The sequence below is a fragment of the Diadema antillarum genome, unplaced genomic scaffold (assembly GCF_040938485.1).
Source record: "Diadema antillarum isolate AM-2024a unplaced genomic scaffold, OU_Dant_1.0 scf00000017, whole genome shotgun sequence".
Taxonomy (NCBI): Eukaryota; Metazoa; Echinodermata; class Echinoidea; order Diadematoida; family Diadematidae; genus Diadema; species Diadema antillarum.
Genome location: NW_027270906.1, coordinates 1,286,528 through 1,309,214, shown reverse-complemented (window position 1 = coordinate 1,309,214; position 22,687 = coordinate 1,286,528). Strand labels below are relative to the sequence as shown.

The following is a 22,687-nucleotide window of genomic DNA, read 5'->3' as shown; positions in this document are numbered from 1 at the left end:
AGGCATCATATGCGATAACTCAAACACTTTTTAGCTCACCTGAGCCAAAGGCTCAAGTGAGCTATTGCGATCGCCCTTCGTCCGGCGTCCGTCGTGCGTCGTCCGTCGTCCGTCGTGCGTCGTGCGTCGTGCGTCGTGCGTAAACTTTTTACATTTTCATCTTCTTCTTGAAAACCCCAAGACCGATTTTCATCAAACTTGGCAGGTAGCATCCCTAGGGGGTTAGGAACTCAATTTGTTAAAATGGGCACCATGCCCCACCCAGGGGGCCCCCAGGGGGGCCCAAACCCCCCAAAATTAAGGAATCTGTAAAAATCTTCTTCTCTAGAACCAGAAGTGATAGAGCTAAGTTAATACTATGAGTTAGTACATTGATGACTATAGTTTCAAGTTTGTTCATGGCAGAATCAGGGGTGCCCCCCTTGGGACCCAGGGGAGTGGGGTGGGGAGGAGTTCTAATGGGGCCTAAATTGTACATTTTCATCTTCTTCTTGAGAACCCCATGACCCATTTTCACCAAACTTGGCAGGTAGCATCCCTAGAGGGTTAGGAACTCAATTTATTAAAATGGGCACCATGCCCCACCCAGGGGGCCCCCAGGGGGCCCAAACGTCACAAAATTAAGGAATATGTAAAAATCGTCTTCTCTAGAACCAGAAGTGATAGAGCTAAGTTAATACTATGAGTTTGTACATTGATGACTGTAGTTTCAAGTTTGTTCATGGCAGAATCAGGGGTGCCCCCCTTGGGACCCAGGGGAGGGGGGTGAGGTTGGGTCCTAATAGGGCCTAAATTGTACATTTTTATCTTCTTCTTGAGAACCCCACAACCCATTTTCACCAAACTTGGCAGGTAGCATCCCTAGGGGGTTAGGATCTCAATTTGTTAAAATGGGCACCATGCCCCACCCAGGTGGCCCCCAGGGGGGCCCAAACCCCCAAAATGAAGGAATCTTTAAAAATCTTCTCTAGAATCAGAAGTTATAGAGCTAAGATAATACTATGAGTGAGTACATTAATGACTGTAGTTTCAAGTTTGTTCATAGGAGATCCAGGGGTGCCCCTCTTGGGGGCGGGGGGGGGGGGGTGGTTGGGAAGGTCCAAATGGGGGCCTGAATTGCACATTTTCATCTTCTTCCTGAAAACCTCATGATGTATTTTCGTCAAACTTGGCAGGTAGCATCCCTAGGGGGTCAGGATCTCAATTTATAAAAATGGGCACTATGCCCCACCCAGAGGGCCCCCGGGCCCCAATCCCCCCAAATTAAGGAATCTTTAAAAATTTGGGCCCTTATTGTACATTTTCATCTTCTACTTGAGAATGCCTGGTCAAATTTTGGTAGAGCTGTGAATAATTTAGATTATTGACTGCGTGAAAGGTGAACTTGCGATACTCAGGTGAGCGCTAGACCCGCGGGTCTCTTGTTTTTTTAATCACTGCTCCGAATGGTAAATAGTAGGTCCCTACCTTTAATGCTAGAATTGAACTACAGAATAGAGAAGAGATGGATATGAGTGATGATACTGGTAATGGTTGGATGAATGAAAGGAAGAAGGAAATACATGGGATGGAGGAAGATAAATGACCAAGAGGTATAGAAGATGAGTAGGAGGAGGAGGAGGAGGAAAAATGAAGATGATGAGGGAGATTATAATGGAATGAGCTAGTTAGTAATTAGCTTATGTGCATATTTGGACAAATGACCTTACTTCTTTCTCAGTTGGCTGGGCACTTTAACTCATTGCCAAAGTGATATAATGAACAACCTTGTGTGATGTTACAATATATGAAATTCACGTGTAAACAAAGAATATTAAACATACGGTGTGGAGACCGGGTGACAAGAATGGCTCATCAATTTGCACTTCAGGAATCAGCCATGTAATTTTTTGGCATTGAAAACATTTTCATACTTTTTGTATTGATATTGCTACGTAGGCTTGTTGTCAGGTGAATGTGTAATGGCAAACACCATTAATGTGGATTACTTACATGAATAATCATTGTATCACAGATAGATTATCTCAGTGACTTTAGAAACCAAATGCCTGTTTAGTATTCATAGAGCCTTTTGTTTTGTTTGTTTTGTTTTATTTTGTATTTGTTTTTGTTTTTGTTTTTGCTCATGTGCAAAGTGAAACTATTAATTTGCTTATTGATGGAAGTACAAGAATGGCATCCATAGAGGGGTGCAGATGATAAACCACAGATGGATGTTCAGGTTTATGTGGAATCAAACAAGGGTAATCAAAAGAGGGGATGAGTAAAACAAGATGGTAGAAGGGGTGCTGATAATGTGGAGAGGGACAGGTGAATGCAGAGGGGTGATACGGAGGAAAGGTAAAAGAATAGGGACCGGTTGAACCAAGAATGAAGCTCCTTTGGTTGAACGACATCGCTATTGATTGTCAGGCGGAGGGAACCCCTCTCTCGAAAATACTTGATCGCAATTCCATCATCCCGCAGGGCCCTCGGGCCATACCCCGAAATGGAAACCTCATTAAATTCATCTGTTTCCAGGTTTGCTGAGGGATTCAGATTCTAGCTGCCATTTCTTCGTCTTGACTGACTCATCAGGGCCATTTTGCAAGAGAGAAAAAAAAAAACCCACAAAAGACACAAGAAATTCATGTTGCATGCATGCAGCCTTTCATCCACACAAAGTACCCTAATGTAGCCCTTGTTGCACATGTCTGGCATCATACATTCTGTAAGCCATGACAAGTAGATTAGCTATCATTTGCTATTCAGGCATTGCGGATGTTCCCAAACTGAAAGTGAATTCATTCAGTATACTGAGGCAAGCATATATTCTTGTTGTTAACTTATTTTGACATCAGATATGATGATTCAAATTCAGACTTGTCCAAGAAATAGAAGATGTTTTAATATCATCAATGTCAAATATTTTTCAGTGTCTGCACAAGGTTTATTTCACAATGAACTCCTGATTTTTTTTTTTTTTGTTCTGTCAAAAATATTGCAGACAGTTTGATCAAGGATGTAATATATGTCATGGAGCCACTTCCAATTCTACAGGGAGGTGTGTGGTTTCGTAATGGTTGTGGGTGGGGTGACTTTGCCAAACAGTGCTTCTCTAGATTTCGTCAGCATTGGATCTTGAGATGATGTCATTTTCTTGGCTCCTGTGTGTAGTAATGTTGAAACAAATGTATTCATTCATGGCACTTAGACAAGGCTCTGTAATGTAAGACTATGGACTCGTATATTGTGTTTGTCATCTTGGCTTCAGTATTGCTGGCGGTGATCCTATGTTTAACTACTGTATGTCATCGCCGCCGACTTGTAGATAGCGCCATGTTGACTCATGTGACCAATCTATGACTTCAGTAATTGCCAATGCAGCTCACATGATTGATGCAATTTTCAGGGAAAGTCTGATGCTGTAAAGAAAAGAAGTGCCCCCCCATCTTTTACTAGGGGTAGGTAGTTTTCGATTGGATGAAATCCAAATCGAGGAATATATCTTTCACGGTTTCTGCTGAAGAATGCCATTTCGTTTAATAACCTCAATAATTGCATAAGGCATGGTTGGAGATCACATAGCCATATTAGAGGGTTTGTTATTCTAACAAGCATTTCATAAAACATGACACATTCCAGCATTAAAAGGGTTTTTTTTTAAATCTTTCTTTAATTTAAGAACTGTGTGTTTGTATTTTTAAGAATGATCATCTATTGTTTGTCATTAGATTTTGTGTGTGTGTGTGTGTGTGTGTGTGTAAAGTCAGTGATACAGTAGACGTGCCTGCCATAAAAAGTCCAAAAGAATGGTTCCTCCTTTTGAGACTAAAGAACATAATTACTGCATATTTCTCTTGGGCAGTGACAAAGATGTAGGGTTGATTTTTTTTTTTTTTTTGCAGTCCCCTACAAAGACAGTGGTTTAGGTGGAGTAGCTGAGGTTCAGAAGTTGTGCGATACTTCTTCCTGTCAAGTAATTAGGGACACGTGATCGATCACCTACAGTAATAAATGGACGAGATTGAATGTCTTTTCTTGAGTTACTGTACTTTCACAGTGCCAGAAATATGTTTCTTTTTGTCTTTTATAATTTTCTTCATATCTATTCAGAACAACTTTCTCTGTGGGATAAACCTGTGCCGTATAGAGAAAGTTGATGGGACTTGACTGGACTTCCTTCTTTTTCCATTTCCAAGTAGTGTAATGGCATAAAGCCCATACTATGCAGTAACAGTACAAGTCTTGTATTCCCCAACATTCTATGGTGTTCTACATGTTGTACCCCAAACATTCGAAGTTGCATTTTTTTTTAAATATATATTTTGTTATGTTTGACAGTGTTGTATGATGTGGATGATATCTGTTGTATGTCGCATAAAAGCAAAAATCTTATACCCGGTACCTTAAAAATGGTCTGCTACTAGCCATTTCCTACAATACAGTCCAGATGCTAAAATGTAAAAGAAATCTACAATAAAGTTTGTCTTGATTATACCTGATGGACCTGGCCTATGGGTTAAGAAGGTAGACAATTCACAACCCATATGAAAACAGCCTAGATATTGCTGGCTTGAATATCTTCCTTGTGAATATTTTCCATCAAATCTGCTCACCAGACTTTTCACTTGACTTTTACTTCGATCAGTGGTTGTTGTTGTTGTTGTGTGTGTGTGTGTGTGTGTGTGTGTGGTTTTTTTTATATTTTTTATTCTACAGAGGAAGTAACCATATGCTCACATCCTAGAGAGCTACATTATGTGTAGCTTATGTACTGACTATCTTCAGCTTGCCTGCAATAAGCTCTGCTGTTCCCCATGAGTCTTATTATAAGGATGATGTAGACTAACTTGGTGTACCAGGAAGGCCTTTTTCTTGAACTTGTCCATTTTTTTCCCTATTCCCTTCATATCAAGGAAGTGAAGTGGCTTCCAACTTTTTGGAGAGCGATATGTACACCAGTCGATGCACTTATGAATCCAGACATGCAGCTTTTATCAAACCACTTATTGTGTCTTGTTTCTGGGTTTACATTTCTGTTACTAATGTAAACTGACTTAAAGTAAGAGCCATTTCAGATTAGCCATGAACTCGTTTGTAGACGTGCTTAAAACATGTTTCAAGCTTCTCGAGTAAGAGCATCTATGTGTGTAAAAGCAAAGTTGAATCATGTTTATCTGAAACATATTCCTCAAATTATGTTTGATTCTTGATTTGCTTATAGAGTTTGAATGGTTTATGAAATCCACCTATACTCAAATGGGAGATGGTCATTGGCTTATATCCTGGTATTATTTCCACCACACTATGTGGTGTTACTAAAATGTATCGATTTTTGTATGCAAGGGTATCAAGAGTCACAGATGTGATTGACAATGACAGGCAATTAAAGGAGTTTGTGACGTAACTCCTGTACTGTTGAATGTCACGTTCAGTATGTAGTGATTGAACACCATGTAACTGGAAGTTACACGTTTTCAGAAACATGATTACAGACAAGTTTTTAGCCCAATGTGAAACCTTTCAAACCTTTTACAGTGGAGTGATCTTCAGACAAATGCACTTTCAGGTTTCTATTTGTGATTTAATAACAACTAGTAGATATTTATGAAGAAATCAGCAGTTTTTAGCCTTACAGTGTTTACATCGACCAAGGTGATGTCTGTTCCATGAAATTTCTGTTATGTGATGGCATCAGAGAATTAATGGCATTGTTTACCCTTTGCAGATGAAACAAAAAAAAAAACCAGCTTTTTTTTTTGCTTCATTATAGTTCTAGAATGTGAGTTAGGGATGGAAACAACAAACGTCAAAATTATAATCTGCATAATCAGTGTCAAGTATTGTTAAATATACAGAATGTGAACAATAGTTATAATAGAATTGTTTCTGTTAAAGCTAAACTGTCTACAGTTATGGTTGAATTGAGAAAAATAGTTATATCTCCTTATATTTTACAGGTTATATTGCAAAATTTTATATGGTAGGATGTTTGATGATGCAATTGACCTTCACATCGCATGCATCAAATGTGATTACTTGAACATTTTTTAAAATCACTGCTCCCGGTGGTAAACAGTGCCTTTATTAAAGAATGTTTTGAGACATGTGTTATCACATATTGATATTCTCTCCTTTCATTGGTTTCCAACAAAAGTTTTAATGTAAGAAAAGATACAAAGTTGATGAATTAGTAACAGCCAGCCGAGAGTTCAAGAGGATAGCAACCTACAATTGTACATGTAAGCAATAAAGTCAAGTTATAGACCGTGTACCCCATTTCTTACAATGCCATTTGATGAAACCAAGGCTGTGCAAGCATGGATAGTATTTGAAAGATAAATACTGAGTGACATCAAGTAAAATTACTCGTCATTTTTGAAAAATAAAACAAATGGTGGATAAACAAGTTTGACATTTTGTACCACGAGGAGCCAGGTATTTCTTCTTCCTTCTCTAACTGTTTAACTTTTACAGGATGCTTGTGATTTGCAAAGTATAATGTCAAATGAGCTGCAGGTTGCAATCAAGATCAGGGAAAGCTAGTACCTTAATATCAGGTGAATTTAAAGGGCATATCATGTAAACAGCATTAATGAACTTCACAGTGACCTTTCTGTACGCATATGGTAACAAAATTTGGATAATTCGATTTCTGCCCTCATACTTGCCATCGACACATGATATCATTAGTCCCTTCTACCCAGATAATTGTTGTAACATCTAAGCATGCAAGGTCTTTGCAAGTTTCTTTGTCTTTTCTCTGTCAGCAAGACAACGTTATCAGATGAAAATATTGAAGTAGATTTATATGATGTCAGATGCTTTGAATAGGATATATAGTTCCTATTGTCTGTACAGAAATGAATTTTCTCTGTGGAAACAAGAAAGACAAAAGTGGATGATGAATGCTGAAAGGGAATCATCTAGATAATTGACAACCATTTGGTCCATCTGGACAATGCATAGAACTGTTAGAGACATTAACGTTGCCCTTGGTTGCCAGCCAACCTCTAAGATGGAGGGATCCTGATTCCATAGGTGAATGCAGGGTCACAGATTCCATTCACGATATGTGACTTCGCGTTTATGTGTTAAATTCAACTATCAGAAATATATCCATAGATTTGCATACAGTGCACTCCCGTTATAACGAACATGGTTATAACAAAATTCGGGTTACAACGCAGTAAAAAATTCGGATGGGAACAATATCCAGTCTATGTATTTTTATTGTTTATTTGTTCGGTTATAACAAAATTTTGATGTAATGAAAGAAAACTGCCGGTCCCGAGGACTTCGTTATAAAGGGAATCCACTGTACATTTATAAGATTTTACGTTACAAGCAGCTTGCAAACAAACCATGTGTTATGGTTTCTCTTAGCAAGGACAGGTTATTAAAAAATACACAACAAAAACAAACTTCAAAATTGTGATTGAACAGTTTTGATATATTGTTCACTAAAGTAATTTTTAGTTGAGAAAAAGAAAAATATTGAATGAACATGTGGCATTGTGAGGGTACATTGCAGGTACAGAAATTTCTTGAGGGATTACAAAATTTCTGGGGAGTGAATATGAACCGATTTCCCCAAACATGTCTCCTCAACTGAGAAGGCTCAATCTCCAAAGGGTCACCCTATTCTCCAAGCCACATATAATACTTTAGGTTCTTAACTTCCTGGGTTCAAGACTACAAGAAGCCTGATGTTGGTCTGTGTCAGGCTACAACAAAATACTATAGTGTTACAACATGAAATTCATTTCCTTTACTCTCCTATCTTTTTTTCCCCACCTTCATAACTTTGCATGAAATGACATTGTGTGGTATAATTGAAGCAGTTGAATTTTGGATCAAAACTTCCTCATGACATCCAGCAGCAGGGCATAGATGCTGTTGTAGTCCCTGATATCCTTACTTGCTTTCTTTATCCCCTCCCCCCCTTTTTTTTCCCTGATCTATACAATTTATGTGGGAGCATATGCATACATTGCTTCATGGCAAGAAATGTTCCATCATAGCTGATATCTTATAGACACAGGATATGCTTGAATCAGAATTTGTCACTGATTTACTTCAAATGTTTGATACTGTTGCTTCTTTTTATTCCACCTGTACGTTAACATCTTAGCATGATTGCCACTTTTCCAGAAATTCCCTTTTCATGTCATCAGTAAAAACTTACCCGGGTTGATGTATGTATCAAGGTATACGTTAATAGTATAAGTCCAGATTTAAATCCTTTTTGTGTGTATGTTTAATAAAGTTCTCACCTGAATTTGAAAGTAAGAAGCTTGGTCTCCTTTTACTTACAGGAAACAATTGGGGAGTACCTGGTAATTCAGTCTTTGAATGCCGGACATGTTTGCATGATGGTGACTTCAGTTTCTCTTTCTATTTTATTTTGTTGTTAAAACAGGGCTGAGAAGACAGAAGTACTGAATGATGAACTATTACAGGTAAGAAGGTGTTTTCCGTTCAAGTGAGAATTGCTCCTTCCTTGTTCAGAAATTGTGTTTGGTTTCCCTTTTCATTTGGTATCATAAGATACCAAGGGGAGGAAAAAAGAAAAGAGTACTATGTAAAGGTGTACTCTGTATTATTGGAAAATCAATGCAGGCTGGATCAGAAAATATTTTCTTCCTTGTAAGTATTCATGTTTAAGATTTCCCAGAAGTGAAAAGAAAAGAAAAGAAATCCAAGAATGAACAGCAGGACAAAGACTCATTCTGGTTCACTGGTGTTAGGGAATTCCCCCTGTCTTTATGCATTGATTGAGTAGGGTTTTCCCCTTTCATCTTGGTGTACAAATGGTCCTTGATTTACTTCAAATGTTTGATACAATAACAACAATATAAGATCTTAAATAAGAACTATGGGTGTAGGGGAGCAAATGCTCAACTGAGATTTAAATATCTATGCATGAGTAACAGTGTTTACTGTGTGGAAACATTATACTAGGATGTGCCTAGTTATATTCCAGAAACTGCTCTGATAATATCCTCCCATTTCTTCTTGTTTTGCAATGTGTTCTTGCAACCAATGTGATGTAAACAGTAATTCTGTTTCACAACAATTTTTGTGAGAGCCACTGATACTGTTCCAAATATCTTAACAAAGAGGCCCGTACGTGGATGGGTTAACCTGTCTCAAGTCAGATCTAGTGATCATATTGACAGAAAGTGTGGATGTACATGCAAACTATGTAGGCTTATCACAAAGAAGTCTTTGTACGATATAGAAAGAAGCCAACCAACAGTTGTTTTGTGATGGCTGCAGTGGTTTTTGTAGAGCAGCAAAATGAGAAGAGACGTTTGTGTGACACTTCATTTTGACCCACAGAAACCTTCCCTGTCAAAAAACAAACAAACAAACACAAAACAAAAGCAGAAACACCTTTGATTGGACAGCAATTTGGTAGTTTGTGGAATGAAAATAAGCATGTTCATGAGCCGACATGCAACATGCTGCAGATACTGATTTCAGTGTGCTTTTTTGAAGACAAGTACAAAAAACATCTGATAGGGTAAATGTTCAAGTAGACTTGTTAAGCAGAGTTATTGTACAAGTAGGGTAACTCATATTGGTCAGTGATGAGGAGTCAACTGTGGTTAATTTACATCATTTAGGCAGATTTTGATAAAACAACACCGTTAAACTTACAAGCTGACTCCATTTGATGAATGGTAAAAACAACAATAACCAATTCAAACTAAGTGTGAGTTAGGGGTTGAGGTAGAGGCTTGCTATCAATATTGCAATTGTGAGTTATGTAGAGATAACGGTGACTTTGTGCAATTTTAAACATTTTGTTCTCCCTGTGACATTTCTTCCATCCTCCATGAAAAAGTTTATACTTTTTACTTTCCCAACTCAGCTAATATTTGGTTTGTTGTTGTTCTCCTGCTTTCCTCTAGTGTGAGAAGAGAACTGAGCACATCAAGTATGCATGCAAGAACATCACCACCAAGCTGTCGGCCTGCCTCATCGGGTCAGGCACAGATGTGGAGAAGAGAACGGTAAGAACATTTAGACAGGAATGACTTGTCGCTAGCTTTCTTTCTCCTTTTTGTAAAATGTTCATCTCGCATGGCACTGAACGCTTGGTGTTGTACTTGACAAATGTTTAAATTCTCCCTGCATTATGCTTTGTGAAAGTAAGGCAAGCTGAGTGGAGATGTTCCATTTATTTGTAATTTACATTTGAACACATTATAGGAGAACTTTCAAAAGCTTTTGCTTTCAGATGTACTGTATAATTTTGCTCTTGAAACTGTTATTTTGAGATGTTCGTAGAAATCAGAAAGATTGATGTCTAAATGTGGCTGCTCTTTATTTCTGCTGATTCTGCATTGAGACATTGCATTCAGTTGTCTCAATGAGACCTTCGCAGTCTCTTTCAAAATAGCTACTCTTGAATGAAATATATTAGGCAAGAAAATTTACTGAAATCACAATAACAGATAAATGCTAGAATTTCTGAAATCAGAAATGAATTCTGTTTCTCTAGCTCAGTGGTAACAAGAAGTGTGATATTACTGTCACGGTGCACTGGTCACCTTGCAATATTGAATAATTCAGGTGGAAATCGATACTATCTTTTCAAATTGTATGGATTGCAGGTTTGAATATTTCTAAAGCAAAGTTATCCCTAGTTAGATACAAACTTTTTTTGATGCACATTCCACCCCATCACACGATGCTTTTCATGTAACATGGATTGCGTGAAAAATTAAGTCTGAAAAACCCAGCAAGAGTTATCCTAGAATGGCAAAAACAATGAGATCCATTTTCATTTGTCAATCCAAATGTTTTCGTGGCCTAATCCAGACCTTGGCAACTTTGTTTGAGCTCCTGTAGGGCAGTTTTGTTTAGATATCAATATTCATTCATAGTGTTTTATCCTAAGGACTGAGTAACAAGGCACTCAAGTCACCTGTTCCTGAGAATAATTCAATTATTATTGTAGATGGTGTGCACTAGTTGATGCCATGTCAGGCAAGCCTTGGGCAAGCTTTAAATGGTCTCAGAACTAGTGTTTGTCATGCAGGTATGAGTGAAATTTGAATTTGTTGTTGAACTGCTGTGAACGGTCAAGCGTTTACTTTCAAGTGTTCAATTTTAAGATTCTCCTCAAATTGTATTTTTTTTTCAATTATAGTTTTGGTTAATTTCTATGTAATATTGGATATGGATTGGATTTGCAGGGTTGTACTATTAGCTGTTCATGTGTACGCAGCATGTGTTGAATCTTACAGGCTCTCTTGTACCGAGAGTATCAGTAATGATAGATACAGCGCATTATAAATGTACTTTATTATTGTTATTATTATTACTATTATTATTATTATTATCATTATTATTATTACTACTATCATTATTATTATTATTATTGTTATATCCCAACTTTTTTGCTCCCTCTCTCTTTCTGTGCAGAAAAAGCTTCCTCATTCCATCTTATCTCAAAGTATGAGTGAAATGAGTGTATCTCTTGGAGAATCAACCTTATTTGGGTAAGTTGGAACACACTAATCCTGGGAAGGAGAGTTTCCACTTAGATTTCTTGCTCTTATTTTTCAAATGAGAATGGGGTCACCTTTTTTTTTTTACAGGGCTTCCTCATTCCATCTTATCTCAAAGTATGAGTGAAATGAGTGTATCTCTAGGAGAATCAACCTTATTTGGGTAAGTTGGAACACACTAATCCTGGGAAGGAGAGTTTCCACTTAGATTTCTTGCTCTTATTTTTCAAATGTGAATGGGGTCACATTTTTTTTTTTTTTACAGGGCTTCCTCATTCCATCTTATCTCAAAGTATGAGTGAAATGAGTGTATCTCTAGGAGAATCAACCTTATTTGGGTAAGTTAGAACACATTAATCTGGGCAAGGAGGGTTTCCACCAAGCTTTCTTGCGCTTATTTTTCAAATGTGAATGGGATCACATTTTTTACAGGTAGAGTACCAGAGTCCTAGCCTGGATCACCTAGCAGTGTTTACACCGCGTGCTGCTAATTCTCTAAAGTGGTTCATTGTAAACACATCAACCCCTGGATCATATGACAGATATTTGGTGCACTCTATTTCAGTCGATATGCATCATCACGTGGATCTCATATCTCCAGTTAGGCTGTTTGATTTTTGATAAAAAGTTCCAGTGATATTGTATATTTATGGCCTTGATAGAGATGAGACATTGCTTTTTCATGATACCAGATAGGATCAAAGTTTGTGCAGCATTCTCAGAAAGAAATGTTGTCAAGTCTATTTATTCCTTCTCTTTTCTTTAATATGCACTATATTATCCCGCTGGATATTAAAGGCCCCCCAAAATGCACATTTGAAATTAAGGCCAAAAAGGCATTTCAAAGCCATTATGCTGACTAGTAGTCTTTGTATACAGAAAAATGTGTCTCTTCGCTGAATTATGTGAGAAGACTCTTATGGAGGCTATGGTAGTAATGTGGAGACTAGTTGAATATCATGTTAATTTATCACGTACCTCATCACAAAGTGACTTGTGGTTAGGAAAGTGAGAGAATGAGATTATAGGTCATAATGCCTTTTTTTCCCCCTCCTTATTAGCTGTCAACCTGTACCACTGTCTGACGGTGGTTTATGCATGTGTGTGTGTTGTGTAGGCAGTAAATGATTGTTTGCACAGGTTCAGATTAACGGAACATGTGCTGTTCCAGTATTCGCACAGTGTTTGGCATTTGGGTTATGCCGTGAACTTGAGCATGGATGCCACAGTCATTCCAGTGACATGTAGTCCATGGCCTGTTCGCTGACTCTCAAACAATAGCCCAATTAGCCGTGTGCCTCGTCTATTCTTGGTATCCCATGACTGTTTCTGCAGTCCAATGACCTTAACACACACACACATACACACACACATGTATGCTTGCACACACGCACATACACACACACACACGGGCGCGCACACACACACATACATAGACACATGGCTTGGATACCAGCTGTAAAAACAAGCCTGAGCGATACTGACTGGTGTCTCTGGATGTATGCAGTCTCGGGAACAATAGTGATCAATACTTCTGGTGTCAACAGGGCTGGCCCTGACATATGTCATAGGGTTTTCTCTCTCTCTCTCCCTCTCTCTCTCTCTCTCTCTCTCTCTGTCTCCTCCCCCCCCCCCTTCTTCATCTTGTGCTCCATCCGTCTCTCTTCCAGTATGTCTTTTTGTATTCTTTCTCTTCAATCTTCCTTTCAATTCTTGTCCAGCTATATTTCTGTCTTTTTTCCTTTCCTGTTATTTTCTCTCTCTCTTAATCTCTTTCTGTCATCTCTTTCTATTCCCTATCTATCTATCTATCTATCTATCCATCTATCTATTTATCTATCTATCTATCTATTCATCTTTCTATTTATCTATCTATAATCTATCCATATATCTATTTATTTATCTATCTATCTATCTATCCATCTATCTATCTATCTGTCTATCTTATCTATCTTATATATCTCTTTCTGTGGGTCGTTCCGCCCCCTCCCATTTATTGCATAATAAAAATCAATGATTCCAAGCCAAATTACACAGCAAGGACATTTTCAATTAATGTAAGTTGCTTTGTGGCGAGTGTACCAGGAAATATTGTATGTGTTGTTTGCCAGCTGATATGATATGTGGGGGTGGAGATCGTTAATGACCTGTGAATGCACGAAAGAAATATTACAGTTTTTTGCTGACATTCACAATATTACCAGCTACATGGTTACTTGAGTGAGAAAAAGGTAAAGAGTAGTGCTTTAAAGTGGTATTATTTTGTTTTAATGTCATCATATTTCATAATCACTCTCACACATTACTTATTGAGATTCCAACCTGAACAACTAGTGTAAAAGTTACACTTGTGTTGTCTTCTTTTATCCTCATGATAGTTAAAATTATTGTTATTTTGTTGTTATTATTATTATTATTATTATTATTATCATCATCATCATTATTATTATCATTATTATTATTATCATCATCATCATCATCATTTAATCCAGAAAGCCCAGTACTAATATATCGTGAAAATAGTGGGAGCTATATTTGTAATGATCATATCACTTCTTTTTGACAATCAGAAGTAACAACTCTCTGGGCATTACAAGCCTTCAGTGATAACAAAGATCAGGGTATGAGCCCAGTGCAAAGACAGAAATCATTTGTTGTTTTATTCCAAATAGAAGACCCATATCTTATGGAGAACAAACATTTGCATATAATTTACACACTTCATGGATTAATCTACCCCAGAGTTTAAGACAAAGTACCAACAGCAATAAATTCAAAATTGCCTTGAAAATGCGTCTTTTTACTGTCTTAACAAACATGATTCTCGGTACCATTGCAGTTGCAATTGTATATTATAGTATTTCCTTTTCTTACAGCACATAGGGACATACGCACTATGTGTTAAATGCTATAAAAGCATTGTTGATGGTTAACATTATGATACTTATTGCTATTAATGAAGCAAGCCTTTTGTCTTCCTTAGTGATTCTCTTGCTGTTTCTCATCAAAAAGGAAAAAGGCTCTAGAAAGTAGGAGCCTTGAGATTAATAATACTTCAAAATTGAATTTGCACATTCTTTGTTTTTAAACATGAATGTCTCTTGGCGAAAACCTTGCATGAGTATTTAGTTCCAAATTAGAATTACCAAGGACCTTAAAGACCAAGGTATTTCACAAATGTATTGCATGAGTGTAATTTGTCTTGTATTTGCATTCATGTTATGAGTTATTGGTGTATTTCACCGTAAATGTGAATGCATCTCCTCATTTTTTATAATGTTCGGGTTCTTACACCCCCAGGGGCATGCTGGAGAAGACATCGGAGGCCTGCGCCAATATCGCCGCCGAGATGACCAGCCACGAAATGGGTCTAGAAAACCTCATCCTCATTCCATTCAACACAGTCCTGGAGGTAAGACTACCAGTACTCCAAAGTGCACCGACCCCAAACCCTCATTCATGGCCGCCAAACCTGTGGTAGCACTGCGGTAAAGCAGGTGCACAAGGCTCTTGACTCTATAATACAGATTAGGACCGGGGTTCAAATCCTGCCCAGTGCATACATTTGTAAGATTTTTGGTACATGTGTAACATTTTATAAGATGTCAGATCCACTGCGTGCTCTTGAACTATAACAGTGAAAATAAGCACATGGCATTGCAGTAGTGAAACACAGTGCTTGCACAGGTGATGATACTTATATTATTTATTATTATTGTTATTATTATTATTATCATCATTACTATTATTGTCATCATCATCATCAGGGCAATTCCACGGTAACTCGCGTTACAAATAATGGGTACATTTTTGGGATAATGTGCCAATATCTTTGTAATTGGTAGGATCTACAAGTTACTTTTTTCATCATGGGTTAAGTAGACATACACCAACTAAATGAATCCAAAAAGAAAAATAAAGGACAAACATGTTGGGATTCTTGAATCATTTAATTTCGGTAACTCGCGTTACACAAAAAGGACATGGTCAATTCTATGAAGACCTCTTTTTGGAAAGTCTCCTCATACTAGACAATCTTGATAAAAGTTTTCCTACCTTGAATTGATAGTGGGTTAGGACTCATAAATTAACAATATCAAAGTTGAGTAACAATGACCTGGAAAAATGTAGGGAGCCTTTATGTCGGTAACTCGCGTTACGGTAACTCGCGTTACATTATGTCCACTAACACAGGGTGACACAAATTGATGACATACAATTGTTCTGATGGCACTGCATCTTGTGTTGAATAATCTGAGAGATGCTTATTTGTGTAGATAGTAAAACGAATAAATGTTAAACAAATATTTTACTAATAAACCCAATAGAAGAGTGTGTTTAAGACTAATAAGAGCTTCACTCCTCATAGAGACCTTGAATATGTTTGAATATATACTAGATGATATAGGTGTATTATTACATTGTAAGTTTCAGAGTGTGAAGATGAAAAATGTTGAAAGTCTTTTAAAAAAAAACATAAAAGTATCAAACCCTTTGTATATACAAGTTTACGAAACAGCTTACAATCTTTCAAAAATTCAATATCTTTGTGAGGAGTGAAAACTACTTGTAGTACATTTCTTTGCAACTGATTGACAAAAAGACCAGTTCGTAATTCCACTTTGTGCATGAACAAAAAAAGATCATTTGTACGAACAGGCATTTTGGTTTGTAAATTCACTGACATAAGCATCTGTGATGCGATGATTATTCATGCGATCCGTATCTAAATGATGCTTGCCAGCACATCCACCTGACAGCAAGAATGGTATTTTGCAATATAAACGGAAATAAGCTGTTACTGCATTCAATACAAAACAATGAAATGGATGCCTGCTAAATTATAAACTGATTGGAGTATTCTGATCCCCTGATCTAAATGCAAGTTCATTCTTTTTTTTTGAACAGAAGTTCCATAAATTGTTATGTCATGCAAGCTTATGCATTATGCTGCTTTGAAAACAAGTGAAGTGCCGAACCAACTGAGGAAAAAGAAAGGTCATTTGTACCAATGTGTACATGAGCTACAGTGTATACGAACTGGCTTATTACCCTACATCGACGTAAATAAGCACTGAATTGATCAGTGTTTTAGTAGTAGCCATGATAAAAAAGTCATGGGCGTACATACTCAAGCAGTATTCAAACTTACGACCTCCTGATCACCGGACAGGTGTCATCTCCACTAGACCACCGTGCTTTCGCCCGACAGCAAGTGCTGGTTCTAATCCTTATAACATGCAGTGGGCACTGCGTAATTATTCAAATTCATGAAATTCTTCCGTTGAGATGTTTTCATTGCAACTGATTGACAAATTGCCCTACATCAACGTTGATAAGCTCACTGAATTGATCAGTGTTTTATTAGTAGCCATGATAAAAAATCATGGGCATACACCCTACTTGAGCAGGATTCGAACCCACAACCTCCTGATCTCCGGACAGGTGTCATCTTCAGTAGACCACCGAACAAGGATTAGAACTAACACTTGCTGTGCTTTATAGCATTCTGTAATAAAAATTCTGTAATACTGATGCAGGAAATTCAAAAGATAAATCTAATGGTCTCATTCACTGCTGGATACATGTACAGTATGCAGTGAAAGCCAGGCTAGACTCTTCAATGTGGCATGTGATCAGTGGCCTTGATGCTAATCACAGTTTATTAGGCTGCCCTCCTTTGTTTCAGTCCAGCATAGTGTGTATAGCACTGCATTTGATTGTTTACACCACAATCTAGCTCAATTAAGTGCTAAAATTTGCTTATGTTGGGGGAAACTTGTGTTTGTAGTTGGTAACTCGCGTTACATGCCGGTAACTCGCGTTACATGGTAACTCGCGTTACACTTTTCATTGACATTTTTTAATGTGATAACAGTGTTTATTCAAGTCAACATCCTGTGTACAGTATCAGGGTGTGATGAATTTAGAAAATTATGATTCCCAACAAATTACCTCCACTGCTTCCTTCAGAATGAAAAATATTTCTTGTTTCGGTAACTCGCGTTACATGGCTCAAGGGCTGAACTTTCATGTGGTGATTAGAATTTTTTGAAGGTGGCATAAAAATTTCCTCATGGGAGACTGAAGTAGAACCAATTTGCTTCTTTAAAATAAATTAATTGAAGTGCTAGCAGAATTTTTCTATCAAAAAAAATTATATCAAGTTACGCATGCATTTTAGCAATTTGGATGACTGAAAAATTGTCTTCAACATTTGTAGCTGTTTCTCGGGAAATATTTGACCGATTGATATAATTCTTTGAGTTTCTTTAACTTCAATATATGGGTAATACATAATGAGTAATTCTTTTGCAATATGATAAAGTTGAAATTTTAGTGCCATGTCCACATTCCCATGGAATTGCCCATCATCATTATCAGTAGTAGTAGTGGTAAGGGTAATAGAAGTGGCAGTTGTAGTAGTACTAGCTTCACTATTGCTATTGACAATTGTGTGATATTAATCACAACTTGAGTTTTGCTCATTGAGTTTGAGGAATAGCAAGAAAGTCCTTTTTAAGAAGGTAAAGATATAGTCAAGGGATTTAAGCAAATGGAGACTCAAAAGTGCATATACTGTGATATACAGCCTTCTTCCTAGAGAATTTTCTGTATAAATTGACATACTTTTACTTCCTCGATTCAGTGGAGAGAGAGAGAGAGAGAGCAGGTTAGATTTATATCTTCATTGCTTGTAAGAGCATATTTAGCCAGGTAGGTGATTTGTAACATGGCCAAGATTGTATGGCATGGTATGTCATGATAATGGAATTCACGCGGCAAGCTGGCGTTGCAATTAGTCAAGTGCTCCAGCAGGAGATGTACAGATATTGGACACGTGCGACCGTCATTAATTCCTTCAAAGTCGATTACTGTCAGCACCTTGTTTATGTCCACATGGCATATGAGTTCAACAGAATCCAGAGCTAAATATTGTTCTGAATGGTTGAATATATGCAAATATTAATTCCAGGTTATATATCAAGCAAATGAACAAACCAACAAACACACATGGGAAAGATTATGTATTCTGAAAAGTTACAACATGGATCTAATCATGTGGGACTAAGGTGACTTCATGTTTTTGCGTACACGCCTTTGTTAAAATATTGCATGAAGGAAGGGGAATTACAATTTTGTAATCTTTGATCGGGTACAACGTGTATGTGTTGAAAGGTTACAAGGGCTTACCAGGTACCCCTAGATTATGTTTTAATGTGAGCCAAAGTAAGTTTGTATGTTATCAGTATAACATTCATTGAATAGTGAATAACTCTTGCTTGTTGGTGCTCCAGTACACAATCAGTGTCCTCAGTGTGAATAGACATACGAAACAACAACCAAAGCTGGCAATTGTGACAATATTTTTTTGTTATTGCTAATTAGCCCAATGAGTGCAAATTGTGTACAAAATTACAAATTTGTTTTGATAGCAGGCGCTCATGCTTTTAAAAGCGAATGATTTAATGGTATCCTCTCACTTCAGGATCATACTTTCATAAAAGGAATGTGAGACATTTGATCGTGTCCTGAATGGGCTCCTATTGATATGTTGTGTATGTAGGATTGGTACATTCACCATGCAACGCAGGGGCGGATCCAGGAATTCCGTAAAGGGGAGGCGCCTTTGCAAAATTAAAGGGGGGGGGGGCACGCACGCACCCCCCCCCCATTTTTTTCTTTTTATTTCTTTTGTTTTAACCAAAAATAAAGAGGGGGCGCGCGACTGGTGTGCCCTCCTCTGTATCCACCACTACAAGGTAAGGTAACCTGCCCTCTCTGCCAGCACTGTTGAGGATTTGGGGATATCCATAAAGGGGGCAAAGCTTTCACATTGTGTAAGAGTGACACTTTTACGCTTGTTAATATGATCTTATACCGTTTCGCTGTAATTGCAAGCTAAGCCAGGCCAAGTAGTCTTTGTGCAGGAATACCACTGTGGTGTCAAGGTGTAGCGTCTCTGTGTTTTGGCTGCTATCTTGTCAAAGCACCATTAATCTATTCATACATGTTATGGTTATATACTGATACCTGTGTAGTTTGTCTGAAAGTGGCCACATTGTGTGTTCCCCCATGATGCAACAGTGTGTGCCTGACAGTAGGTAGGAAAAGGAAGTAGGGAAGGCAGGAAGTGGACTGTGTGTTATGTGGTCCTCCTCCTATACTAGTCTCCTGTCAAGGATATCACTTAGTTTTTTTTTGCAAACATACATGTATACACACACAGCATGAGTTACTTGGAACTCCCAATATGCCTATTCCATGAGGCTCAAAGCATTTTCATCATTCTTAACATGATGATATTATATGTAAAAAAAGAACATTGCATTTAAAAAATATACACTGTATATATTCCTGTGGAATCATGAAGATTAGATAATATACTTGAAGTTGATAGAGACATGTAGAGAAAGCATAGAGACACACCAACTCTCCTACCTGCAAATAACCACTTTCTAAACTATGTGTTTACAGGTTTGTTTTCACCAAAGTGTGTCAGATATTTAAAGCCCTTTATTCACCTGTTGTTGCCTAGTCTCGAGTATACTCAGACAGGATTCCATTGGGAATGCGTGTTATAGCAAAATCAGCTCGTCCTCAATGGGATAAGAAAGCAGCAATTATCTGTAGACTTACAACCCATAAATATGAAGTTATTTTATCATAATTCAGTGCGTCTCATGGAAAAAGTCTCTCTCTGTCCCCACTTGCTGAAGAAACATGTGTCAATTGAAACATCCTTTCTCACCATCAGTTTCCATTAATGTATTCCTGAACACAGAACTTTTTATTCTGCAATTATAATGAATATAAAAAACAATTCATGTGGCTGTGTGTTTGTGCTAACTATGTGCACATGAATGGTTCAATATTTTCTCTTGTCAGTGCTTTTATTACATACAGTAAGTTAAATGACAAGCAGGTTGTTCAATTCAAAGGATGAAATAGCTCCAAGTGTTCAACAGACATTAAAAGTGAATATAGACCAAGATAATAGCTGCAGTAATCCATAAATTCAATATATATTTTTTTTTACCCAATCAAACTATTGCTAGCAGTAAGAAAGCATTTAAATTGATGTTATGAGGATTTTCGAGATAGAGCATACAATGAAAGATGCAAATTTAAAAAAAAAGAATAGTTATCAGCAAAAATCTTTTGTCTCTTTTTCTTTTGAACAGAAAAGATGCACATTAAATATGTCAACAGCAGATACTTGAAATACTCTTCCAAAAAATTTCAATTGAATCAATTGTGTCATTAATCAAATATTATATTCATCCGATTTAATATATTTGTCACTATGCCTATTTTTTTATACATTAAAAAAAAAACTGTCTGGTTGGAATGAAGGCTTTGAGTTTGATATTTCAACAAATAACATCTGCCTGCCGTGCCTTCCAAAGTCTGTAAACTATTCCCTCTCAAGAGGTTTTTCCAGGCCTCGAGCCATCAGACAATTTTGCGACTAAGGGGGAGTAGTGATGATCCTCTAGTGGTGTTGCCATGGTGATGAAATTTCATTTGATGATTTTTTTTTTGTCAAGGCAAGGTATTAGCAAAATAATCTAACTTTCACAGTTCAAAATATATATTTTCATTGTCTCTGGAGACAGAAGTAATGAATTACAGCTGTTTGATGTGATTAACATCCTTTTTTAGATAGTTTATTTCATCCAAAATACAAGGGTCTTGCCAAACTCTTTGGGGATTTGTAAAATTATAACATTTGCTTGATAGAACAAGAGTCAGTCCTGCAATGGGTACAACATTTTTCTTCTTTTTTTTATAGTGCATTTCATATCATACATAATCATGTGCTTAGTTCTATCAAACCCATCTTCACAAATATCCACAAAATTGATTACAGGTGAAAATGAAAAGATCTATTCCAAAAAAAATAGTATGTGTGAAGTCATCATGCGTAAAGGGAATCCATTGTTGTGAGAATCGTATGTAGACCTTTTGACCTAAGTTTCCTATCCAGTTTATCAACTGAATAATGCACTTTGTGTGACGATACAAAAAATCGACCACCAACTTTGATATTTATAATATGAAAGAATGTGAATGAGTCTCATCTTTACTGAATTCTCTGTAAACATAGATGGGTGATGAAGGACCTTGGCCTGGTAAACAAAAAACTGATTGTTTTGAAATCAAATATCCAAATCAAATATGCCTCTTCAATGCTGTATTTTGATATCGAGTTGATGCCAACTTACTTTTGGATTTTATGCAGGATGAAAGACATACTTCTTCCTTTTTTCTTTTTCTTTTTTCGAACATGAAAGATAGGCAGTGATAAACCCAGAAATTGACACTGGAGATAATACGTAGGTATATGGAAAAGGGGGGGGGGGGGAAGAGGGGGAGGAGTGGAAGGTTTATGATGAAACATAACCCAACATTCAAGCAACAGAGTGCCTTGCACTGGATGTTTTTATGTGGCTATGTATTGAGTAATGGTGTATGAATACAAAGGATGGGTAGACAGAGACCCTGTTTACAGTGCGAGGCTCGGCCGCGGCCGTGCCCAGCCCCGCTTCAGTGTAAATGCGCAAAAGGCCAAATGCGAGGCCCAGATTGGCCTCGCATTTGGCCTCGCTCTGGAGGTGGTCTCGGCCGCAGCCGAGCCGCGGCCAAGCCTGGCCTTTTCTTGGTGTAAACGAAAACTGGGCCAAATGCGCGGCCAATTGCGCGGCCAATTTTAGTCTGGCTTCCAAACCCTCTGCCTGTATCTTTCGCTATTCAGGATATTAACCCCCTCAACGTCGAAAACTAGTGTAGTTTAAGGTGGTTTTGTCCTGCAAAGGATTCTTTCCTTTGGCAAAGGCCTTTGCCCGAACGGCGACTGTGTCGCCACGGAATTCATTTGGCAAAGGGTCTGAAAATCAGACAATACCAAATTGCATTTGTTTACAAGCAGAGCGCCACTACGACAGAATATTGAAAGGTTTGAATTAAAAGCGCGACCGAGCCCAGCAGTGTAAACGGACAAAATTGCGAGGCTCAGCCGCGCAATTGAGGCCGGGCTCGGCCGCGGCCGAGCCGCGGCCGAGCCGCGGCCGAGCCTGGCCCCGCACTGTAAACGGGGTCAGAGACTCAATTTAAGAGCATGCTCTGAAGACGCTGTGCCCAGAAGCTGGGCAGTCACATGAGTGCATGCTGACTAT

The 22,687-nt window shown here is 37.8% G+C and overlaps 1 protein-coding gene across 1 annotated transcript in view; it reads left to right on the top strand.

Moving 5' to 3' along the window:
- LOC139727118 (rho GTPase-activating protein 17-like) overlaps positions 1-22,687 on the top strand; it is a 93,970-nt gene that overhangs the window by 19,238 nt on the left and 52,045 nt on the right. Inside the window, 4 exon segments of the mRNA XM_071638102.1 lie at positions 8,405-8,444; positions 9,903-10,004; positions 11,422-11,498; positions 14,808-14,919. Of these exon segments, the coding sequence (XP_071494203.1) occupies positions 8,405-8,444; positions 9,903-10,004; positions 11,422-11,498; positions 14,808-14,919 (331 nt within the window).